Source organism: Sminthopsis crassicaudata, chromosome 5 (genome assembly GCF_048593235.1).
Source record: "Sminthopsis crassicaudata isolate SCR6 chromosome 5, ASM4859323v1, whole genome shotgun sequence".
NCBI classification, from domain to species: domain Eukaryota; kingdom Metazoa; phylum Chordata; class Mammalia; order Dasyuromorphia; family Dasyuridae; genus Sminthopsis; species Sminthopsis crassicaudata.
Genome location: NC_133621.1, coordinates 57731937 through 57757823, shown reverse-complemented (window position 1 = coordinate 57757823; position 25887 = coordinate 57731937). Strand labels below are relative to the sequence as shown.

At 36.4% G+C, this 25887-nt stretch overlaps 1 protein-coding gene across 2 annotated transcripts in view; it reads left to right on the top strand.

The window, feature by feature from the left end:
- Positions 1–10709: 10709 nt before the first annotated feature.
- NEBL (nebulette) overlaps positions 10710–25887 on the top strand; it is a 464176-nt gene continuing 448998 nt past the window's right edge. Inside the window, exons 1-2 of one of the 2 annotated variants that reach the window (XM_074266882.1) lie at positions 10710–11871; positions 14130–14224. In XM_074266882.1, coding sequence (XP_074122983.1) covers positions 11803–11871; positions 14130–14224 — 164 coding nt within the window. In that variant the 5' untranslated portion in view covers positions 10710–11802. The remainder of the gene's footprint in view (positions 11872–14129; positions 14225–25887) is intronic. The other variant, XM_074266881.1, reaches the window with a different exon arrangement.

The following is a 25887-nucleotide window of genomic DNA, read 5'->3' as shown; positions in this document are numbered from 1 at the left end:
GATAAACTTCAAAGCTAGGTCAATCAAATCAAGGGATGTAGCCCTGTAGCACCTGTGCTGGGTAAGTAATTCTGGAGAGTCTAATTGAGGCAAGGCCCACAATACTTCAAAACCTTAGAACAATGGAAAGCTGCTACATATTTCCCATAGATCTCCACAATTTATGCTAATGAGATTCCTGGACCTGAACAAGAATATACAGTATATTGTTGACTTGTTCATTTTTTGGTCTATAATAAAAACCAAGCTTTTAAAATTGCTTAGCTTGCCCCATCCCATTAAAAAAACTTTCTCTTTCACAATTTTTTTTTTTTTACATTTTTGAATAGCAAAACTTGCTTTTTGGAGTTTTGATCACTCTCTCTTTTATTTCCATTTTCAGACAGGTCTCCACAGAATTCTAGGTCAACCCAGGGCCATCCTATCCTTTTATGCCTATTTTAAAACCCTATTCATTAACTGTGCATAAATTATACCAACTAGTGTTAGCCTGAAATTTTTCCCCAAAAGATCAACCTTTTATTTGTCATTGACTGTAATTGCAAATCTCTTGCCAAGTAGGTTGGAAATCAAGTTGCCTCTGAAGTCTAAAAGAATGCTAGTTAGTGAGTCAGAGTTTCAAGAAGAGAATACTCAGCACTTCCTCCAAGGAATTAAAACAACGAAACATTCCTTCCATGTTGTCCTCCCACTAGACCTGAATAGCAACTCCATTCAGAGATGGAATGTCTACAAAATGTGCTGAAATTCCTAATGTTAAAATGTAGTCTGGTCAAAATATATCCCTGGCTGCTGATGTAAGACTATAAAACAAAACCTTTTTTTTTTTTACTTAGAAATTTTGTTTTCATTGATTGACCTTTTATTAAGGTTGGAAGATGATTCAGAAGTAATTTATATATATATATATATATATATATATATATATATATATATATATGAAACAAGTCAAGCAAGGTATGGGTGACAGCTTGGCATATTGGACTGAGAACTGACCTTCGAATCAGGAAAACCTGAGTTCAAATACTGTTTATGGCACATATTGGCTTGGGACTTTGGACAAGTCACTTAACCTAGAAATGTCTCAGTCATCTCCAAGATTTTGAGTTTTCAAGAAAATGCTGATCTGTGCTGGCAAAGGGTATGTTTTTATAGGTAGTTGTCTAACAAGTGAAATAATATTTAAAAATCACATTGATTCAGTTTTTAAATGTAGGAGTTCCCTATTAGATCCTAGAATCCTGGAGTTGGAGATCATTTATTATAATTTACTATCCCATTCAGCAATTTCCTCAATAGTATTCCTATATATCATCTACCATGTTTGAATACTTCCTAGTAACGGGGAAGTGACAGTGCATTCTAATTTTCAACAGCTCACATTGTTAGAGAAGTTTCCTTATGTCGAACTGAAATCAAGATTCCCCATAATGTTTATCTAAAGGCTAAAGTTGTAGAAAGCCTTTCAAATATTTGAGGATAGGCAATATATTCCATCCATTCCGTGTGACCCAAGTCATTTCTCTAGAATAAATAACTTCAGTTCTTTCAATCATCCCTAATTTGATATATTTTAATCCCTTCATCTTTCTTACAATTCTATATATCTACAAGTCAACGGTCTCTCACCATTGTTATACAGTCCTCTTGTCCAACCCTTCTCTGTTCTCTATCTCATTATTCATTACTCATTTTATTACTCTGTCTCAAATATTACTCTGAATATTCTAAGCTTTTTTCTTTTCTCTCTCACATCATCATTATTACTATTAGGAGGGGGAATAATAGTTGACATCTACATAGTGTTTGAACATTTATAAAATGCTTTACATACGTTAGGTCATTTGATTTTATATCAGCCTATAAGGGAAGTAGTTATTAATATGTATAAGTGTTATAAATCCCACTTTATAGATGAAGCAACTGAAGCTTAGAAATTATTAACACCCCAGGTTTCCCATCTCCACTGTCAACCTTGTACTTGTAGCAAATAACTTAGCTTCATACCTTACAGAGAAGATTGAATTCATCTAAAAGGACTTCCCTCAACTTCTCTTCTTCATTCCTTATAACTTATCAGTATCATCACTCATTCATTTTTCATTTACAGAATTATATGGGGTTCAGACTTGGACAGGACCTGGGAAATCATGCCATCCAAACCTCCATGTTTGATGCCGTTAGCCCATTCTCATCTGTTAGCAGATGAATCTCAACATCTATTGAGAATCCATTTGAACTTCAAGTTGGATATCTTTTATGATGTGGCACATACCTTTGGTGAGTATGCCTTTCCTTGTTTTATGTCTGTCTTGATGTTCTTTATCAAAGGAGAATTATTAAACAAAGCCATCTCTGTCTTTGCAATCTGTCAAAGAATATGGGATGCTTAGTACCCTCTGCTTGCTTTTTTTGCCTGTCTGCCATCTGTAGAGGAGAAAAGGAGCTGCAAAAGTTTGGGAGTCACTTTGTAATTTTCTTTGTTTCATGGATTCCCATGGCCAAAGCATTCATCACCAAGTTGTCAGTCTACTGGTGTTGAGTTTCTAAGAACTTACCTTGGCTGGTCTTTGGAAAACAGGCACAATCTGTTGCCATGATCACATTCAAATCCTTTTCAATGTGGTAAAACCTGACTCAGGTGGTATGTTGTTATAACTCTAGTGTCCCAGATTGACCTTTCTGCTATGATGAAGAATCGAAGAAAGACTTTTATAAGTGGTGAATAGTCATGACTACAGCAATGATAGTAGTGACTATAGACTTCAAGTAGCTGAGCATATGCTGACTCTCTTTCTTTCTCTCTCTCTCTCTCTCTCTCTCTCTCTCTCTCTCTCTCTTTTCTGTGTTTCCCTCTCTGTCTCTCTCTTCCTTACTCCCTTTTTTCCCTCCTACCCCTTTCCACAGTGTATATTTTATGGGGAAAAAAGCTGATAAATTTATCATTTGACTTAATGACTATTTCATTTTTTAAAAGGTGAAGGAAATGATAAGAGGAACTATTATTCTTTTTTTTCTTTTTTTTTCCCTTTCTTTTTTAAAAATTAATTTTATAATTATAACATTTTTGACAGTACATATGCATAGGTAATTTTTTTTACAACATTATCCCTTGTACTCCCTTCTGTTCCAAATTTTCCCCTCCTTCCCTCCACCCCCTCCCCTAGATGGCAGGCATTCCCATACATATTAAATATCTTATAGTATATCCTAGGGTACAATATATATGTGCAGAACCAAATTTTGTTGTTGTTGTTGTTGCAAAGGAAGAATTGTATTCGGAAGGTAAAAATAATATGGGGAGAAAAACAAAAATTGCTCACAGTTTACACTCATTTCCCAGTGTTCCTTTTCTGGGTTTAGCTGATTCTGTCCATCATTGATCAATTGGAATTGGATTAGCTCTTCTCTATGTTCAAGATATCCACTTCCATCAGAATACATCCTCATACAGTATCATTGTTGAAGTGTATAATGATCTCCTAGTTCTGCTTGTTTCACTCAGCATCAGTTGATGTAAGTCTCTCCAAGCCTCTCTGTATTCCTCCTGCTGGTCATTTCTTACAGAACAATAATATTCCATAACATTCATATACCATAATTTACCCAACCATTCTCCAATTGATGGGCATCCATTCTTTTTCCAGTTTCTAACCACTACAAAAAGGGCTGCCACAAACATTTTGGCACATACAGGTCCCTTTCCCTTCTTTAGTATTTCCTTGGGATATAAGCCCAGTAGTAGCACTGCTGGATCAAAGGGTATGCACAGTTTGATAATTTTGGGGCATAATTCCAGATTGCTCTCCAGAATGGTTGGATTTTCTCACAACTCCACCAACAATGCATGAGTGTCCCAGTTTTTCCACATCCCCTCCAACATTCATCATTATTTGTTCCTGTCATCTTAGCCAATCTGAATTGTCTTAATTTGCATTTCTCTGATCAGTAGTGATTTGGAACACTCTTTCATATGAGTAGAAATAGTTTCAATTTCATCATCTGAAAATTTTCTGTTCATATCCTTTGACCATTTATCAATTGGAGAATGGCTTGATTTCTTATAAATTAAAGTCAATTCTCTATATATTTTGGAGATGAGGCCTTTATCAGAACCTTTAACTGTAAAAATGTTTTCCCAACTTGTTATTTCCCTTCTAATCTTGTTTGTATTAGTTTTGTTTGTGCAAAAGCTTTTTAATTTGGTGTAATCAAAATTTTCTATTTTGTGATCAATAATGATCTCTAGTTCTCCTTTGGACACAAATTCCTTCCTCCTCCACAAGTCTGAGAGGTAAACTATCTTATGTTCCTCTAATTTATTTATGATCTCGTTCTTTATGCCTAAATCTTGGACCCATTTTGATCTTAGTATGTGGTGTTAAATGTGGGTCCATGCCTAGTTTCTGCCATACTAATTTCCAGTTTTCCCAGCAGTTTTTGTCAAATAATGAATTCTTATCCCAAAAATTGGGATCTTTGGGTTTGTCAAACACTAGATTGCTATTTTTATTCACTATCTTGCCCTGTGAACCTAACCTATGCCACTGATCAACTAGTCTATTTCTTAGCCAATACCAAATGGTTTTGGTGACTGCTGCTTTATAATATAGTTCTAGATCAGGTACAGCTAGACCACCTTCATTTGATTTTTTTTTTTTCATTACTTCCCTTGAAATTCTTGACCTTTTGTTCTTCCATATGAATTTTGTTATTTTTTCTAGGTTATTTAAATAGTTTCTTGGGAGTCTGATTGGTATAGCACTAAATAAATAGATTAGTTTAGGGAGTATTGTCATCTTGACTATATTCGCTCGGCCTATCCAAGAGCACTTAATGTCTTTCCAATTATTTAATATTTTTGTGGCAACATAAGTTTTGCAAGGGTGAATGTTGAAAACTATTTTTGCATATATTTTTAAAAATAAAAAGCTATTATTATTAAAAATATATATGTTCTTGGGGCTGCTAGATGGCATGGTGGATAAAAATGCTGGCCCTATTTTTAGGAGTACCCAAGTTTTGTAATTTTGCTCACATAATTCCTGATTTTCCTATGGTAGATATATTCCCAAATATTTTGAATGGAATTTCTCTTTGTATCTCTTGCTGTTGGATTGTGTTGGTAATGTACAAAAATGCTGAGGATTTATGCGGATTTATTTTGTATCCTGCAACATTGCTAAAGTTCTGAATTATTTCTAATAGCTTTTTAGCAGAGTCTTTGGGGTTCTCTATGTATACCATCGTGTCATCTGCAAAGAGGGATAGTTTGATTGAGGAACTGTTATTCTGAACCTAATTTTGATCAGCTCAGAAATAGTTCATGAAATGGAACTAGCCAATATCTCAGAGTCAAGTGATGTGATAGAATGTCACTAGAATAGAGTTTATGATAGAAGACAGGAAAATCATGAATAGTCTAACATGTACCCTAGATTTTGGGATAGCCTTCCCCCCAAGTATTTAGAAGTTTTCCAGGAATAAAAGTCAAGCTCACTAGACTACAAATTGTAGACTCTTCATTCTCTCTTTTTCATCTCCAGTCATCTAGCTCCTCTCCCATTCACCAGAACTGTCTGAAAGATCACTAACCACAGCCCAATAATCCCAATCTATTAGCTCCTTCAGCATCCTAAGGCCTGAGCCTCCTGCCTTGAATGCATGGAAACAGCTGCCCTCGGTGGTAGATGGCTTCCAGAAAAAAGTGAATGACCACTTCTTGGATTTCCTAGATAGGAGATTTTGTCCAAGTGTACAGTGAACCTGAGAGTCTCTGAATTCCTTTTAAATGTCCTTTAAGTGAAATAATAAACAAGAATGCTTAAGCCCCAAATCCAAAAATACTAATGACAACCAAAAAGGTTTTCTTTTTGCTCTTTTGGGGGTAATAAGGAGATCAAAACAGGCATCAGGGTTCAAATGAATGGAATGGTAAAGGAAAGTAATGAGAAAACAGAGAAAATCAATTCTTATTTTCCTTCTGTTTATTTTCCAAGAAAAATAATCTTTGGATTGGGAAGAGAAATGGTTAGTGGGGATGGAACCCCATATGAAAGAAATCTCATCTAGTTGTCCTCCAAGAATTCAAGGCAGGAGATAAAAAACCAACAACCAGGAATGCATTATTAAAAGAATGGTTTGCAAGAATTTTGAAAAGAAAGCTCTATTCATTAAATATTACCCTGGATTCACCAAGACCAGGTCATGCGAGGCTAACTTCATCTCCTTGTTTGAAAAAGTAAAAAGTCTGCATAACCAAGGGAATTACAGAGACATTATAAATAAAGATGTCAGCAAAAATATATGGCCTTGTATTTTCACCTTTGTTGTTTGTTTGCTCTTTTCCTTTCTTGCTTTTTCCCCTTTTGATCTGATTTTTCATGCACAGCCTGATAAATGTGGAAATATGTTTAGAGGAATTGTACATGTTTAATGGGATTACTTGCTGTCTAGGGGACAGGGGAGGTGGGAAGGGAGGGAGAAAAATCTGGAACATAAGTTTTGCAAGGGTGAATGTTGAAAACTATTTTTGCATATATTTTGAAAAATAAAAAGCTATTATTATTAAAAAATATATATGGTCTTGGGGCAGCTAGATGGCATGGTGGATAAAAATGCTGGCCCTATTTTTAGGAGTACCCAAGTTCAAATCTGGCCTCAGACACCTACTATCTGTGAGATCCTAGGCAAGTCACTTACCCAGGATAACTTCCAAAACCAAATCAAACTAATTTTTTGAAAAATAGCCTAAATTCTCTTGGTGTCCTTTTAGACAAGAGGAAGATCAGAAGACCTGGGTTCTAATGATAGCATGGTGTTTTATGGAAGAAGGAATTCTGCATCTGTATTACAAAGGTTTGGTTCAAATTTTCATTTTGCTACTTAACTTCCTGTCTATTAAGTCTTAAACTCCCTGGCCCTCAGTTCTGTTATCAGTAAAATAGAATATTAGAATAGATGATCTCTTAAAGTTTCAGCTCTAATATCTTATGATAATAGAATAGTTTTCAAACATATCAAGTTTTCTGCCAGTAAGTAGATTTTGATATATTGGCCATATTTTATATTTTTGAAATTATTCAAGTTTTTGACTTTTTTCCTTATAAGTGATAGTTATTAAGACATTTGTAGCAATTAAATATGTTGAGCCAGAAAACCTTTCAACTCACACTAGATATAAACTTATTTTTGTTTAAAAAAATTAAAAACATTTACTAATTACTTACTATGTGTCACTAACTGTGCAAAGCGATTTGCAAATAATATCTCATTAAATGTCACAACAACCATGGAAGATAGATGCTATTATTATTTTCATTTTAAATTGAGGAAACTGAGGCAGACAGAATTTCAGGTGAATTATTCAGGGTTATGTAGCTAGGAAGTAGCTGAGGCTAAATTTGAATTTAGGCCTTTCTGATTACAGGTCTGATGTTCTATCTAGTGTACCATATAGCTGCCTTAAATTAATATTAAAATTATGTATTATATGCTAATTCCTAAAAGTCAATTTTTTGATGTTTGTATATATGCAGAGTTGATTGACACAAAGATAATGATACAATTATCTGGATTCTTCAATTCTTCAATTATTTAGACACTTGGGTGAAACCTACCTTTAACTTGAATAAAATTTACCTTTTCCTCAGTTGCCTAGGTAATTTAGGAGAAGTTTATTTTATCTAATTTATTTTAAATTAAGTAGATCATTGTTGGTATAATATGTTGAATCCTGAATTATTTTATTTAGAAACTTAGACTCAGATCAAGTGACTTGCTACTTTAAGTAGTAATTGTTAGAGACCAGTATGCCATACTGATACAATTGTTTTATGAATATGTCCTTAATATTTAAATGAATGAGGCCTACTTATATTTACTTTGATTTATAACAGTTCTATTATTAAGAGCATGTTGGGGTTACAAAGCTAAAGGCAAAATAATCCCTTTCCTTGAGAAGCTTCCATTCTAGTTGGGAAAGATGTCATTTATAGAGATAAAGTTGTCTTTAAAAAAACAAACAAAAATAACCCCCCTTTTCCTATTTATTTTTTAAGTCTTGTTTTATATTATATATTCCGCACCACACCTGGAAACTTCTTTTGTGAGGAAAAAAAGTTAAATAAAATTGATCATCACAACAAATGTTACATATGCAACATTTTGCAGCCATAGTCCTTTTATATATGATAAAAACCTTTTAAAAGGTTTTATAGCTTTTTAAAACATTATATTTGTTGATAACTTTTGGGGGGAATTGCTTTCACTTTTGTAAAATATATTTCTTCCTCTTGGTAATAAATTTTGATCTACTATAGGGTTATTAATATTCAAGTCTGTAACGTTCCTTTAAAATTGAAATTCCCCTTTCATCCTGTCTAATATTCTTTCTGCCTAAAATACTTAGAAACTCAGTTCATTAAGAAACAGTACATAGAAATTCCATTGTGTTAGAACAAGTAGCCCAGTCTCTGCAGCATCTCCTGAATTTGGAACTCTCTTTAATGTCTGAATTCCTAGTTTCTCCCTAATTTGCAGACACTTTGATACTAAATGAGATAATCTCTTTAAAGTGTCTGAACTCCATGGAATGGTTTCTGTATGGGGTTTGTACATTGTTATGAGTTTCATTCATCCTTGAGTTGGGGGTGGGATAGTAGTAGTGGTGATGGAGAAAGTTCCCTCCCCTTTTACTCTTTGGGAACACATCATAGTGAATTTGAGTCCAAGAGACACAGCCCAGTTTCTAAGATCTGTGGTTTATTGGTAGCCTCTCAATTTGAACATTGTGTCTTTAATAGAAGGGAAAGAAAACATCCAACAATCTCTTTTGCAATTTCATTAGCTTCACCTCTTTGATGAAACAGGTGTTATTCATCAATGACTTGCCCCAGCATGTCCACCAAAGAAAGGATTTACTGTGTTTCTCAAAATCAATACAGGCCTTCCCTAATATTATCAAGTATTATTTAATGCTCATGATTAAGCACTAGATAGAAATAATCTGAGTAATGAAGATGACTGAAGATTCTACAGAGGTCCAGTGAAGGACAGCTCCTAGACAGAAAAATAAAAAGAACTCAATTTTTTAATTTAGAGGAAAAAAAGGGCTCAACTAATGAAGGCTTCTAAGAGGGGCTGCTGATCAATTGCTTTTAGCATAGTGCAGCCCCAGATTATAAGACATGAACCTAAATTATAATAAGGGGAAGTTTTGGTTGATTAAGATCAAGGATTTAACTGTCTATATGGAGAACACAGGAATGGACAGAACTACCTTGGACAGTTTGAAGGCAGTGGATTGGATGAACTTTGTCTCTGTAGGTACCAACTGAATGGTTGGTTTGAATTTAGATGTTGAATTTAGAAAGCTCAGATCCAGCCTACAAACACTATCTTAGAACCTTTTTGCATCAGTAAAGGAGGCTTTAAAATAGATTTTAAAATCCTTAAGCCAAAAAATGAGTTTGGTGAAAATAAATTTCAGGAGAAAGCAGATGGAATAGAGGTAAAATATGTTACTGAATACTTGATTCTTAGCTATGGGAAGAAGAAAATAGCTCAGTTTCAGTTTGCTAATAATTAATTCAATGCTTAGTTAAATTATCTGTCAGGTCCAAAATTATAAGCTTCCATTATTCTCTCCCCACCCCCCCCACCATCAAAATCTCTCAGCTAAATTAAAATTTTACGTGATGAAATTAATTATTTACAATAATTTATTGCTTTTTAAGGAGAAATAAGAAACTAATATTGAAAAATAACTCATTTCTTATGAATGTAGACTTTTTTTTGACTTCAAGTTCTTTCAAATGGCTATGGACACTGGATTTGTTGTTTCCTCTTGCTTTTGAGATGTGATTGTAAGCTCTATAATAAATGACTTCAAAGGCTTCCAAGTTTCACTGAAGCTTCCTAAGTAGTTACCTTTCCAGAAGAGTTACACAATAGGGCATTGTTACATAAGAAACACTCCGTAGTGCCTCCTACCTAATAGAGGAAGAAGTCAATAATTTTCTTCTGTTAACTGCTCTACCTGAGAGGCTGTAGCTAAAGTGTATATATGTCTATTATACAGCCACATAAATTAAGGTAAAATTTTCACAAATATTATTTGGCATTTACCAAGCCTTAAAGAGGTGTTGGTTTAGTTGGCTTCTCTGTAATAGCCAAAGTAGTGAATTATTCAGACTGTTTAAAAATCCTGCTCCATTCGCTTTTCATGTTCTTAGCTTGGAAAATAGTGCAATTAGACAGCTATCATGTATCCCTTCAACTTCATGTTCTGATTGTCATTAGACTACCAAGAGGAGTTCTATGCTGGGTGAGAGCGTTGGGGAATTTACCTGCATTTTTTCAGTGGATTTTGATCGCAAAACTTAAAAACCAAATCACACCAGGTTCAATGGGAGTTTCTCAAAATAAACACAGACCCGGGCCCCACATGACCAGCCTTCCTTCAAACAGCAGATTCAAAACAAACAAACGAGGGGGATGGGATGTTGGAAAGGCAAGTCTGCCAACAGCAATGGTGCGGGAGAACTGCATCTGACTGGATGGTCTCACTCCCCCCGGGAGAAATGTTAGGGTGCGAGCCCTTCACTTTCCCGTGCTCCCGTGGTAGCCTTCTCTCGGGGGTGGGCGGGGAGGGGGAGTTCTGCTCCTCCGGGAGCTTGAGGCAGCTGCGGGAACAGCTGAGGCCGATCTGCCTCCGGCTCCCAGCCTCAGGGAGAGATTATAGCGGAGGGAATCGGGAATCATTTCCTTGACTTTTAGAGAGGTTCCTCAGTCAGAGGGGAGGCTGGTAGGGATAGATACTTCTCCCTTTGCTTTTCTCTTTCGTCCCCGAAGAGCTGCAGGTTGGGGACCGGGGTGTACGTGGCGGGGGCGGCCGCGGACGCTGCTGTCCAGCGCCGGCTGGACGCAGAGACGCCTCCTCCTCCTCCTCCCCCGCCTCCCCCGAGGTTGCCGGGGTTGGAGATGGGAGCAGGGAGCATCTCCAAGCGCTCGGCAGGATCGCTGCTCTCCTCCCTCTCCTGTCTCCGCAGAGCTGCCGCTCCAGCCTACGCCACAGCCGCGGCGCCGCTGTCACCGCTTCTCCGGCTTCCTCCTCTCCCTCCCTATACACCCGACGTGCTCGTTCACTGCAACTTTGGTCCAGGAGCGTCCATGGGTTTGGTTTATTCTCGCACAGTGGGGAGAGAGAGATAGAGAAGGAAGGGAGAAATTATCTATCTGGATGAGTCATTTGTACCTAGAGTGAAAGGGAGACGCAGCTCCATCAGCAGCAGCCGCGGCGGCGGCTACGGGAGGAGGAGGAGGAGGAGGAGGAGGAGGGGGAGTACGGGAGGAGGAGGCTGCTTTGCAGTGCGTTGCGTTGGTGCTTGCCGTTGGTGGCCACACGGGTGAAAGGAGCGGGACGCGCACGCACTCACAGACACACTCACACACACACACTCACACACACTCACGCACCCTCCGTCCCTCCCCTTCTCTCCTCCTTCCCATCCCGCATGTCGCGGAGCTGCAGTCGGCAAAAGGAGCGAGCCGGGGGCTGTAGCCTCCACCGCCGCTGTCGTCTGCTTCGACCTTCCGGCCCCGAGCAGTAGCCGCCGCCGCAGCCCCGCGCGGGTGTGACTGCCAGCCAGCCCGGAGGTGGTGGGGGGCTAGTTCGTAAGGGGATGTCACACCGGCTCTCCGGAGCCCCCAGCCGCCGCCGCCAGCCCCGCCGCAGGAGCAGTAGCAGCCTCAGTCACCTCCTCCTCCTCCTAGTCGTCACCTAGTCCGGGAGCAGCAGAAATGAACCCCCAGTGCGCCCGCTGTGGGAAAGTCGTGTATCCCACGGAAAAAGTCAACTGCTTGGATAAGGTGAGCGAGGGGTGAGAGAGAAAGAGAGGCAGGGAGAGCGAGCGGGCACGGAGAGAGCCAGCCCCCACCTCCTGGCGCCGGGCAGCCGCTGCACCTGCTAGAAGTTTGGCTTCCGAGAGGAAGCCAAGCGGCGCGTGTGTAGAGAGTAGTCTGTACGAGAGCTCGTTAGGGTAGTCGGCGCAAAGGAAAACAACCCCCCCGGGAAGGTCAGATGTTGAGTGTTTAAATTTTCAGTTGGAGTAGGGGGTCCCGAGAGGGGGGAGAGGGCTGCGGAGCCTGCTCCCAGGCAGTGTTCGCCCGTCCTGCCCAAGATGGGGGTCGAAAATAGGGTGAGAAGAGCTCGGGGTTCTCCTAAGGGCCGGCAGACTTGCTAAGTGAAGGGAGCCCCTCTCTGTCCCCCTCCCCCCTTCTCTCTAAGCCCCCAGCTCTATCTCTCTGGCTCCTTCGGAACGGCTGGGAATCGCAGGGAGGCAGAGAAACAAATAGTTCTTAAGATGCCACCGGGCAGCCGCTGCCGCATTGCTTAGAGGGGGAAGAAGCGACATCCAGCTGTTCGCCTCCCCCGCCCCAGCTCCGGACCTCCAGCTTGCCCGAGAAAGCCGAGGCTTTGGCGCGGGTCCCGGGCCTCGGCACCTTTGACGTTGGCTTAGGGCGGGCGCTCGGCTCTCTTGGCAGAAACTCCGGCTTCTCCGGCGTTCCCTACCTCTCCTCCCGCCTCTCTCCGGAGGGAGTTCAATGTAATAGGTGAAAGCCCTGCTGTCACTACGGCTCCACTGCTTCCCTGGGCTGAAAGAGGCCCCGTGGATGGCACAGCATTACCCGGCTGTTCCTCCGATGTAACTGTGATTGCTACTTTTAATTACGCAGAGCCACCCGCGGGAGCGAGGAAGGAGGGGAATGTAGACAGATGCTATATTTCCCATGCCATTGATAATTCGCAGTGACGCCCAGTTAAAACAAACCCCTTTTCGGGATCCAACGTGGAATTGGTGGAAATCGTAGACGAGAAGTGCTTCTAACCTCATCTAACCGTATTATTGGGCTTTTCTTTTTCCTTTTTCAAATTGCCAGATTTGGTTTTGTTGTTGTTTGCTATTTACTTTTACTCTGTAAGATTTTGAGCTGGAAGGGGCCTTACTTAAGAGATGAACTAGTCCAATTTCCCTCATTTCGAAAGGGAAGAAATCGAGGTCCACAGGAGCTTGCCCAAGGTCACGTTGGGAGCAAGGAGTAGGATGCCCGAGGTGCCCCTCCACATTCACTGCCCTTTCCACTGCCACTACGTCACTCAGATAGACTCAGACTTTTCCCACGAAGTATCTACTCTTTGAGAGGTTCAAAAAATGCTAAAACAAAAACAAAACACCTCGAGGCAACGACTTCTCCATTAATCAGTTTTCGTTTTCTGTGGATACAGTAAATAGAAATGCAATAAAATCAACTAAAAGCTTGTGCTTCTTTCATAGGGTAATAAAAATATCAACTAGTAATTAAGGCATCTTAAGGGTTTTTTGAAGTTTTACAGAGATTTCTCATTTTATCTTTTAAATAATTCAATATGTATTATTATTCCCCTTTTGCAAATGAGTACAAGGAGGCCTAAAGTATTTAAGTGACCCTAGGGTCAGGCAGCTAGTAAATGTCAGGCCGGATTTAAACAAAACACTCTCTTGACTTTAGGACAGGGCTTTCCTACTATTCTACCATCTTCCTTCCCAGAATGTGTATTGCATGGACTGTTGTTCCTCTCCCTAAAAACCTGAAAATAAGTTATTAAAAAACCCTTAAGGTTAAAAAGCTGCCATTTTTTATTTAACTACAAGTTGGCAAGCATGTCTTCTATTCAAATTCCCATAGTGAATAGTTTCTCTGTTTTATTTGGTTAGAGAATCTTTTGACAATTTAGTAAAGTTTGTGAAGTCCATCTCAGAGTATTGTTAAATGTGTGAATAAAATATGTGAGATCACAAAGGAAACCAATTATATTGGATTGTAGTTATTGAACTACTTTTTAAAAGTTCATATATCTCAGGTTAAGAACCCCTGGTTGAATGCATTTTTGAATTTTAGAAAGAAATTGAGTTAACATTTTTAATTCATTTAGAGGCAGTATTGTTTAGTGAATAAAAGACATGGTTTGATATCCCACCTCAAAGAACTTCCTCCAAGAGCCCTTCCTCATGTCATTTGTAATCTTTAATATTATATCAAACTTGGAAAATAGTGATAGCATAATAATTCAATTTTTTCCTCCCTAGTACTGGCATAAAGGATGTTTCCATTGTGAAGTCTGCAAGATGGCATTAAACATGAACAACTATAAAGGATATGAGAAGAAACCTTATTGTAATGCGTAAGTATTATAAATGGCATGTGCGGCATCAATGTGAGATTTCAAACCTCTTACTATGAGGAATTGACTCATTGTCAGCCCAAGTGTGGTTTGTAGCTAATTTTCTATTCATAGAAAATGGTTCCTTTATGGAAGTACATGGATTGAAGTAGGGTTCTGTAAGGTGATGACTAGACCTTTGAGTAAGAAATTATTGATGTTTTAGGTAGACTTTCTGTGTCTCAAAATAGAAAGTAAGGAAGCTTGTTTGAAAACTATGAAAGTGTGGACTCAGCATAATAAGCCCATCTGAATTCATTTTTTTATATTGATTTGGTTAGTTCATTTGGTTTTACGATGATTTTTCATTGCAATTTTGTTCATATTGCTGTAACCTTGCTTTAGAAACTTCAGCTGAGTTCTTTGCTGAAATGGTGAGGGTTAAATATAATAGCCTATAAGTACATGGTTTAAGGTTTTCAAGCAATCACAGCAATCCTGGGGGGGGGGGCTAAAAGTACTGGTAATATCATTTTATGGATGAGGGAACCTTCCTGCCAAGAGGTGAAGTGACTTATTATTCTCATATCAAAGTTAGGCTGGAACCTCAAACCTTCTGATCCCAAGTCTGTTCCTCTTTTTACAATACCACAATGACTTTAGCCCCCAAAACTCAAGAACCTAGGCATAGCTAAGATTGTCTAACAGTAACTGATGTTTCAATGTTTATCTTCAGTCCCGAATGTTCTACCTTCCTTCGCCTTTGCCCTACTCATTGGAAGGAAAGAAATACAATATCTTTATATATAAAATGATGTCATGCAAAATATATTTCCACATTATCCATATTGTAAGAGGAAAAAAAGCAAGAAAAATAGAGAGAAAAATATGCTTCATTTTGAACTTAGAGTCCATTAGTTCTCTATTTGGAGGTGGATAACATTTTTCGTCATGAGTCCTTTGGAATTGTCATGGAATGTTATATTAATGAAACTTGTTAAGTTTTTCATCATTGATTATTATTATAATGTTAATGTTGTTACCGTGTAAATCATTCTCTTGGTTCTGCTCACTTCACTTTTCATTGGTTTATATAAGTCTTGCTAGGTTTTTCTAAAACTATCCTCCCTTTTTTTTTTTTTTTTTTTCCAAGCAATCACAGCAATCCTGGGGGGGAGGGTTTAAAAGTATTGGTAATATCATTTTATGGATGAGGGAACCTTCCTGCCAAGAGGTGAAGTGACTTATTATTCTCATATCGGAGTTAGTCTGGAACCTCAAACCTTCTGATCCCAAGTCCATTCCTTTTTTTTTTTTTTTTTAAACAGCACAATATTTCATCACATTCATATTGTACCATGGCTTGTTCAGTCACTGAATTGATGAACAGCCCCTCATTTTTTTCAGTTCTTAGACATCACAAAAGAGTTGCTATACATATTTTTTATACATATGGGTCCTTTACCTTTTTCTTTGATCTTCTGGGGGGGGGAGTGATTGTAGACCTAATAATAGTGATGCTGGGTCAAAGGGTATGCATAGCCCTTAAGCATAGTTCCAAATTGTTCTCCAAAATAACTAATGTTTTTATAAACTTTTCAACTATCAGAAGATAGGTACTACATTAATATCTCCATTTTCAGATGAAGAAACAACTTCAGAGAGGCTAAGGCACTTGCCCATAAGTTATATAACTATCAAGTATCAGAGCTGAAATTTGGATCCAGGACTTTAACATTCCAAGTCCAACATTCTAGCCACTCATACTGCCTCTACAATTAGCGTGATAAGATCCGTATTGCTACTTGGGCTCTTCAGTGAGTCTGATGCCAATTTACTTGTGAAATCCCAGAGGATCAAGGAATTTCAAAGGCTTGAATTGGGTTAAGAAGCAGCAGGAAGGAATTAAGCCCAGCTGTTAAAAAGTAACTTTTGATAACAGATCATAACTTTGTATTTATTGGGTCATCCCTTCTCTTGCTTATAGAATGATGTTCTGGAACTCTTTGAAAATAGAATGGTGTTTTGTTATTGTTTAGTCATCTGGCTCTTTGTGACCCCATGGACCATACTGTTCATGTTTTTTGTTTTGTTTTGTTTTTTTGCAGAGATCCTGGCTGGCATGCCATTTTCTACTCCAGTGAATTTAGATAAACAGAATTTAAATGACTTGCCCAGGAAGTATCTGAATAGCCTTTCAGAGTAGCCTTACCTTAAGCAAAAAAAAATTTTTTTTTGCTTAGGAAGCAAGTTGGTCTTGGTCTACAGATAATAAAATGGCCCCTTGCTATTGATGTGTCACATAACACAGTGTTAGGTTCATAGGCACAGAGTTGGGATTGCCTTTTATACTTATTTATGTCTCTCTCATCGATTAGCCTTGTTCTTTGTACATAGTGAAGACACTCAATGAATTCTTATTAATGGTGACATCAATTACCTTTGAAAATAATCCTGTGAATCCTAAAAACAATCTAACCTAGTTCTGAATCAGTTTAATCAGGATGGCATTCTTTGATTATAAATGATTGAGTTATCTATCAATTTTTTAAAAATTATATAAGAAAATTGAGCAATTGGTTTAAAAAATTCAAACAATCCCCTCACTAATGGAGAAAGGTATTATTGGAGAATCTCTTGACTAAGAGGAATGGGAGTTCTTGACAGAGGCATACTGGTCAACTGGGGTTCAATGACTGTGAGTCAAAGATAGGAGTCTAGAACAAAAGCAAAGAAATTAATTAGTATGCTAAGGCAGACTAGTCAGCCTCCTAAGGTACAGATTTGCTTTTTACTGTTTTTCAAGATGGCTTAGAGAATACAGCCAATCAGTAGGATTTCTTTTTCCTGGGGGAGATGATTATCTATCTATCTATCTATCTATCTATCTATCTATCTATCTATCTATCTATCTATCTACAAATACACATATTTAAATTGTTACTCTATTTAGATGAAACTATAGATATCTCTTATCCAAGGACAACAAATAAGTATCACAACAGCCAATGAGACCATCTTCTTTACCATGCCCTTGCAAAGGTTGCTATATTTTATTTTTCCTTGTTTTCCACTATTGGATCACCATATGATTGTGGGATTTCTACATTGGTGAACCCTTGATGGAGTCATGAAGTGATGGTGTTTTCTGTTCCCTGCCCCCTCCCCAAGAACTTGAATAAATAAAATCTACAGATGACCCCAAGCTCCATTTTTTTCATTTTTTAATTTCCTCTCTATGGAGACATATGTAGCAAGAGAAGAGAAAAGGAAAAACAAATCTATAAACTGAATAATTAGCCTATGGATAATAAAAAGTAATCTATATTTCCTGCAACAATTTTACTTCGTGTTGAGATTTTAATAGCTTTAAATCTTCTGTAAAGTCCTATTCTGATGCCTTATTGTGGCATAGGTTTTTGAAGGCAAATTCTACTGAGTAGAAGCTCCATCAGTGACCTTATATTTGTCAACTAAGAATCTGCCCAAGTTTGGAGAAGTTAACGGGGAAAATTGTATGTGTATGAGCATGTGCTCTTAAATTGCTTTACCCATGTTCTTACTGCTTGCTTCATTTTGTTAAATTTAGAATAGATATGAAAAACTTCCCTAAAAATACTTTGTGCTCCTGAGCAAATTGTGTTGCTGTAATCATTTACAATTTAACTTAGTTCTGAATCAGTATAATTAGAATGAGATTCTTTATCATCTCAGACGAAATATAAAGCCAAAACATTGTCCAGTTCTATCTAGGAAAATCCATGTTTTCATCTCTAGAAGTACTATGGATAGAAAATGCCCATAGTGTCTTTGTTATCCTTTAAAGGAGCACCTGCCCCAAATTTCCCTGTGTAATGCTAATTATAGAATCTTAGAACTATAAGCAAACTTTCTATGGAGAGCTAAATGGATCTTGAATAATTTCCTTGTTCCTTGTTCTGGCTGTTATAAATTGAACAGGAGATGGTGATCTTTCTTTAGCTCATCTGTATGGAAGAAGGTGCTACTCTTTCTTATTTTGCCCTTCAGTCTCTCAAATAGAGCTAGAAGCCTGGAAAAGAACTCTTTCCTGGAGTAATTAACATTTATACACCTCTTTTAGGTTTGCAGAGTCTTTTCTGTATATTACCACATTTGATTTGCGCAACAACCCTGTGAAGGATTTGCTACCATTATCCCCATTTTTACAGATGAGACAGAGCAGTTAAATGATTAGCCTACTAGCTAGGAAGTAACAGAGGCAAGAATTCATTTGGGTCTTCTTGACTAAGTCTAGCACTCTGTTGAGATATAGTAGAAAACGCACTAGACATTGGGTTAAAACCTAGCTTTGTTATTTGTTAGCTTATTCAACGTTGGACAAAAAATAGTTCTCATTTTACTCATCTATAAAACAAAGGGCTTTGATCTATTTTGATGGTCTTTTTCACTTGTATATCCTATATGCCTATGACCTTGGATGAGTAATTTAACACTCCCTGAGTCTTAACCACTTATATACACAAAATGGCAAGAATACAAGCTGCATTAATTACTTCACTGGGCAATATAAAGGAACTGGTTTCTTAAGTACTATATATATATATATATATATATATATATGTATATATGAGCTTCTATCATGTGACTTCTAGAGAGTAGACTAGAAAGATTCCCATAATGTTAGACAACTACCAGAATATTAGTATCATAGAAAGAGCAATGGAAATGAAGTTCAAATTCCAGGTCTATAACTTTGTATTTGTGTGATTTGGGGTACTTTATTTAAACTCTCTGGACCTTAGTTTCCTTATTTTTAAAATGTTGGGATTGGACTAGATGATAGTTGATGACATCAAATGCCAGATTGTGCTTTATGTTAGTCTTTAAGATAATCTTTAGATATGCTCTTATCTAATATAAAATTTCTTGCAGAATAAGTGCTTGCTAGATGCTTGTTGAATTGATTTCAGACCCTTCCTATCAGAACCTGTGCTATAGCCTTTATGAAAATGATTGTATGGAATGGCCACTTTAATTTCCTCATCTCAATGGTCTTTTACACATACTATACAATGCTCCTTAGAAATCAAAGATTCCATGTGGAGGTAAGGTAATATTTTCTCTGTACCTCATTGGGTAGCATTTATATTTAATGAACTCAATATACATACAGATATTAATCTGGAACAGTGACATTTTCTTTCATTGCTTTAGATTCAATTTCAGCCATTGCTCAATTACTGGCCCCATTTCTACTCATTGAAGCCACAGTGTTTTCAGTAAGGACATATGTGTGACATTTCTTCTGAAATTAATCTTTATCACTGAGGATGGCCTAAGAACATTTGTCATAATGATGTAGGTAATCCAGTCCATTCTTTTCATACATTAAGAGGCTTGAAAATTGATGTTTGGAATTCTATTAAGAAAAAAAGTATAATTCTTCTTTATTTGGATCTCTTTAAAGAAGAGATAGTTATCTTTAACTGAATGAAGTAGGATTATATTTGTAAAGATTGTCTCTTAGTTTCAACATGTTGATTTTTTTTATAGTCCTCTGTTTTCAGAGGGGAAACAAGTCTTCTGTTTGATTTCATGTAAAAAAGGAAACATTAAGGAAATACAATTTGCATAATATTTAAATTTTGATCTTTTGATAGAGTGATCAAAGTATAGTTAGTGCAGACTAGATGTAAGACTCAACATAATACAAAATTTGGTTCCTAAAGTGGCAGTCTGCACTATTAAAATATTTTAAAACAACATTGATCTGCTTTGGTATATGCCATATTTCTGTAAACTTTCATGTTTCATCGGGAGATGATGGATGATGAAGCTCAGTCAGGACATTTTTTCATCAGGGAACTTAGGAAAGGAAAAACACTACACAGCATTTTTGTTTATTTCTTAGATGTGCTGAAAATACAGAGCTTGACTACTAGGTTAAAAAAAAAACACACCTCCAAAATCACAAATCATAAAAATACATTATAGTAAAAAAAGAAAACTATAGTAAGTGTTTTTCTTACCCAAATAAAATCTTTCAGATTTTGATACAAGTGAGTCATATAATAGAAAATATGTATCCATAACACAATTTTTTTTCTCAGCAGTTTTTAAAAAAGGATTGTGATTAATTTTCTCTTATGCAAAATTCAAAATGACATTATGTGCAATTAATTTCCAAGAGGCTCTCGAGTTGTGACTAATAAATATCTTTGATTACAGCTGTTATTGTTTTAATTATCTTTATTTTATATATTTCCTCTTTTATTAATTGTTTATTAAAAAGAAAGACAATTCTTTACCTTGTGAGTTATCTCTTAAAATAGCAATGCCAGCTATTGATCAGCTTTATCTAAAACACAAAGTTATTTTGGGACAAAGTAGGGTCCAGATAATGTAGCAGTAGTTTAATCTAGCCACTCTTAACAATCAATTTTTCAGAAATCACTTGCCTTACAGAAATTATGGTTTAGATGCAGCAAATTTGCATGAACTCCATTCACATTTAATAATTATAGGATCATAGAATCTAGAACCAGAAGGATTTTAGAGATGTCTTACTCTAAGGGTTCTTAATTTGGGATCCAAAAATCCCCATGGAGGTTCTTGGATAGGTTTCAGATCTGTGAACTTGATGGGAAAAATTCAATCTTTATTTTTACTACCCTTTTAAGATTTGACATTTCTTTAAATTATGAATTCAGGTGACCTATATTATTCTGAGAAAGGGTCCATAGTCTTCTTCAGACTACCATGGGGGTCCATGATACAAAAAAGTTAAGAACTCCTGATTTAGTCTAATATCATCTAATATCATCATTTTGCATATAAGAAGATGAGGTCCAAGTTACTTTGGCATTAAGGTTGGTACAAGCACTATGTTCCTATAGATCTAATTGCTGTCAGGCATTTGTATGTCAATCTTCTAGCTCTAAAAAATACCTAATTCTACTCTGTTTTCTACGTTGAGTTTAGATCACCTAAATATCTGACTTTGATACCTCTTTATTATTTCAGTAACATATATACCTTAACTGATTGACACTGACATTATTACAGATCTATATCCCATTTTTTGTGACTATCCCCCCACCTATCATTGGGGTTTTCTACTTTAAGGAAGCCCTATATATGAAGATGTCCATTTATTTATTTTTATATATTTTATCTCCCCCCCCATTTATAGACAATAACATTTTTTTAACATTTCTTAAAAAAAATTTTTTTTGAGTTCCAAATTCTGTTCTTACTCTCCTCAGCTACCTTTTCCTGAGAGGATAAATAATCTGATGTGTAATCATACAAAACATTTAAATATTAGTCATTTTGTATAAGAAAACAAACAAAAAAAGAAGAAAGAAAGGAAAGTAGAAAAAATAATACTTCAATCTGAATTCAGACAATATCAGTTCTTTGGAGATGGATAGAATTTTTCATCATGAGTTCTTTGGGATTGTCTTGGATCATTGCATTGCTGAGAATAGCTAAGTCACTGTTGTCCATATTGCTTTTACTTGTATTTGTTCTTCTAGTTCTACTTACTTCCTTTTGTATCAGGTCATGTAAGTCTTTTTAAAAATTTTTTTTTGAAATCATCCTGCTTGTCATTTCTTATAGCATAATGATATTCTATTACAATCATATACTACAACTTGTTCAGCCATTACCAACTTAACAGGCATCCCTTTAATATCCAATTCTTAACCACCATAAAAAGAGCTGCTATAAATATTTTTGTATAAATAAGTTCTTTTCACTTAAAAAAATCTCTTTTGGGATGCAGACTTAGCAGTAATATTGTTGGATCAAAGTATATTGCAACTTTATAACCCTTTGGGTAGTTGGAAATTGCTCTTCAGAATAGCTGGATCAGTTCACAACTCCACCAACGATGCATTAGTGTATCAGTTTCCCCTTTTTTCCTCCAACATTTTCCTGTTTTTTATTTTTTAATTTTTTTTGGTCATATTAGCTAATCTGATATATGTGGTGTTACCTCAGAGTTATTTTAATTTGCATTTCTCTAGTCAATAGTGAGTTAGAACATTTATTTATATGATTATAGATAGCTTTAACTTCTTTTTCTGAAAAATGCTTGTTTATATCCTATAATTATTTATCAATTGAGGAGTAACTTGTATTGTTATAAATTTGATTTGGTGACAAATGAGACCTTTATCAGAGATATTTGCTGTAAAATTTTTTTCCCCAGTTTTTTTGTTTTCTTCTAATTTTGGTTGCATTGGTTTATTTATCCATTTTACATTTTGTAATGCTCTCTATATCTTCTTTGGTTCTAAATTATTCCCTTATTTATAAAGATGACAGGTAAACTATTCCATTCTCTCCTAATTTGCTTTTGGTATCACCCTTTACATTTGAATTATGTATCTGACTGTATCTTGATGTTTGGGGTGAGATGTTGGTCTATACCTACTTTGTGCTGAATTATTTTCCAATTTTCCCTGCAGTTTTTTCAAATAATAAGTTTTTGTCTGAAATGCTTGGATCTTTGGGCTTATATAACGGTAGATTACTATGGTCATTGACTACTATGTATTGTGTACCTAATCTATTCTGTTGACCCAACTCTATTCTTAGCCAGTACATAATAGCTTTGATAATTACCTCTTTATAATTCATTTTGAGATTTGGTATGGCTAGGTTATCTTCCTTTACTTTCTTTCTCCCCTTGTTTCCATTGGTATTCTTTACCTTTAGTTCTTCCAGATTAATTTTGATATTATTTTTTTCTAGTTCTATGAAATAACTTTTTGGTAGTTTGACTGTCATGAATAAATAATTTAGATAGAACTGTCATTTTTGATATATTGGTTCAGCCTGTCCATGAGCAATGAATATTTTCCCAATTAATCTAATGATGCTTATGTATAAAAAGAGATATACATTAAATAGCAATTCCTTGATTAGCAGGACATGATCTTTCTGTTTGTGAAGAATTCTCCATAGAATTCCTTTAAATGGTCAACTCTTCAGTGAATTTAAAGTGTAATTTAATTTGCTCAACTTCGCTACACTTGTAAATTCATAAGGAGCAAACTAAGCAAGATAAATCTGTATTTTCTAAACTGAATTATTAATTTCACAAGGCTACAAAGTTAAAAAAAAGTGGGGGATGGAGTGGGAAGATAGAAAAGGAAGCAATTACTTCTATGGCAAGTTTAGATGATGGTTTGGGCATAGAATGAATACAAATGAGATTTGCTATTAGTTTTAGGTATATTGTTGCTGTTTTGTCCTTTTTTTGGTATTGCTTTCATTTTGAGAGTTTCTTTTTTCTTTGTCTAGCACTTTTTAGCATTTGAATTGTGATCCTTTTATTTTTACAACTCTTACTATGTCTCCAAGTCTACCTGAAAATGAAAACAGACTTCCTTCTTTGCAAATGTATCTAGGAAATAAACCAGATGTTCCTACAAAATCTAGCAGTTCACAGTTGAGTAAACCATTTTGCCCTTTTGGGTAAAAGACAATCAATTTCACTATTAGGATAAATTTGCCAAGATGGTAGGAATCTCCTCAGCTGTAAGCCCTTTAATTTTTTTTGTAATGTTTTCTACTCAAGACAGGTACCATATGGACTGACTGCATACTTCATGATGGAAGTTTAAACAATTATCATTACTCTGGTTGTTTAGGTCTCTTGCCAGATGATTAGAAGCCCTGGGCACTTGCTGATAGTCTTGTCCCAGGGGAAACTTGGATAAAATTGTTGACTGAGAGATAGGAAGGGTGGGATGGAAAACTGGTTCAACCCATTTCATGTGAAACTCTGACAATGGGTATGGTTCCTCTGACTCTTTCCCCTCTTCATCTAATCCTAGTTGAGTCTAATACTTTAGGATCTGAGTCTGGGAGAAACCTTTCAGTGGTCCTCAAACTTTTTAAATAGAGGGCCAGTTCACTGTCCCTCAGACTGTTGCAAGGCCGGACTATAGTAAAAACAAAAATTCATACTCTGTCTCTGCTCCTCAGCCCATTTGCCATAACCCAGAGGGCCCCATAAATGTCCTCAGCCGCTGCATTTGGCCCACGGGCAGTAGTTTGAGAACCTCTGCCTTAGATTAAGAAATTGAGGGTCAAGGAGAGCTATTAGCTTTTGCAGTTACAGAGGAAGCATAGAACAGAGCGAATATTCAAATCCATTTCTCTTTTTCAAGTTTAGGGCTTTCCTCCTCCTGTGTTCCTGCTTCATTCATTTTGACCTCCATTGTGCCTGGAAAGATCATGGAGAAATGTTTGCATAGAGTATCAAATTCAGGTGGAGTCTGTGCCAAAGTCCTTGTTTTCAAATCTCAGGTTAGCCTTAGGATTGGGTTACTTTTCAGGAACAAGCAAAACAAGATGGAAGAAAATGGAGACTAAGAATGGTAAGTAAGGGTGGCTGAGCCTGGAACCCTTGTTTGATATTCTCATTAAGTTAGTTTTCTATGAGAAAAGATGGCAACTTCCTAGCTGTGTGACCCTGGGCAAGTCACTTACCCTAATTGCCTCAACAACAAAAAGAAAACATAGCAAAATGTATTCATTGGTTTAACCAATATCCAATTCCATATCTGCCAAAAAAGCAGTTAAGGATTATTCTAATGGGCTTTAATTGGCTTAAGCAAATTGGATAATTGTAAAGCACTTGACATATATACATGTTAGCTGTTATTATTATTGTTAAATGGAGTGCAATTCAATGTCCCTGCTACTACCTAGCTTCAAAAGTGAAGGTATTCTGAAGCAGGGATTCTTAAACTGAGTCTGTGAAGTTGCTACAAAACATGGTGGTAACTATGTGTCAGTATCATTGGAGTTTTTTTCGTAATTGTATACATTTTATTTAGGCATTGGAAAACATTATTTTGAAAAGGGATCCATTGATTTAAATAGATTCCCAATAGAGTCTGTGATAGCAAAAAAGTTAAACTCTATAAAAAGCATTTCTTATGGACACTTCTGCTTTAGATTGGCTTAATAAATAGATATGTAGATTTAATTATACTGGGAAAGGTTTCTTTCTTTTTCCTGGTATGACACAGATAATGCTGCATTTTGGAAAGTAAGGTTTAGTTTCAGTTCAAGAATATTGCAATGTGTGGGAGTGCCAGTTAAAGCCAATTAGAATAATCCTTAACTGCTTTTCATCTGAAGTTCCTTATAGAACATAGTTTTCCCTTGCAAATTAGACCTTTTGCTCCTTAACTGAGACCTGCCATGGGAAAGTGACTATTTTTGTCACTAAGGAAGGAATAAATCTCATTTAAAACCAAGAAAAAAGTTTCTAGTGCATGTTAAAAGCAACATTTTAAAACTCCTTTTAGTGAAATGCTAAGTAAGGGGCAACATATTGTTGGTCAAATGTTATATTCATTTGTAAAGTGGAGATGATAATGTCTGTCACATCGATCTCCCTTGTAGGGTTATGGTCAAGCCCAACTGAAATAATGTTTTGCAAACCTTAAATATTTATGTGTCAATTATTACATAAATTCTATTAATTTTTTAATTCTAATTTATTTAACATTTTAAATATTCATTAAGGCACAAAGAAAAGAAATAAAAAAATTATGTCATGGTGAGAATTCTTTTTCCCTCAGGTCTATAAAATATAAAGTTGTTTTTATATTTTACTATTTGTGTTTTTTTCCTTATTTTTTTTTTTTACATTAATAAGTAATCCAGGGCTA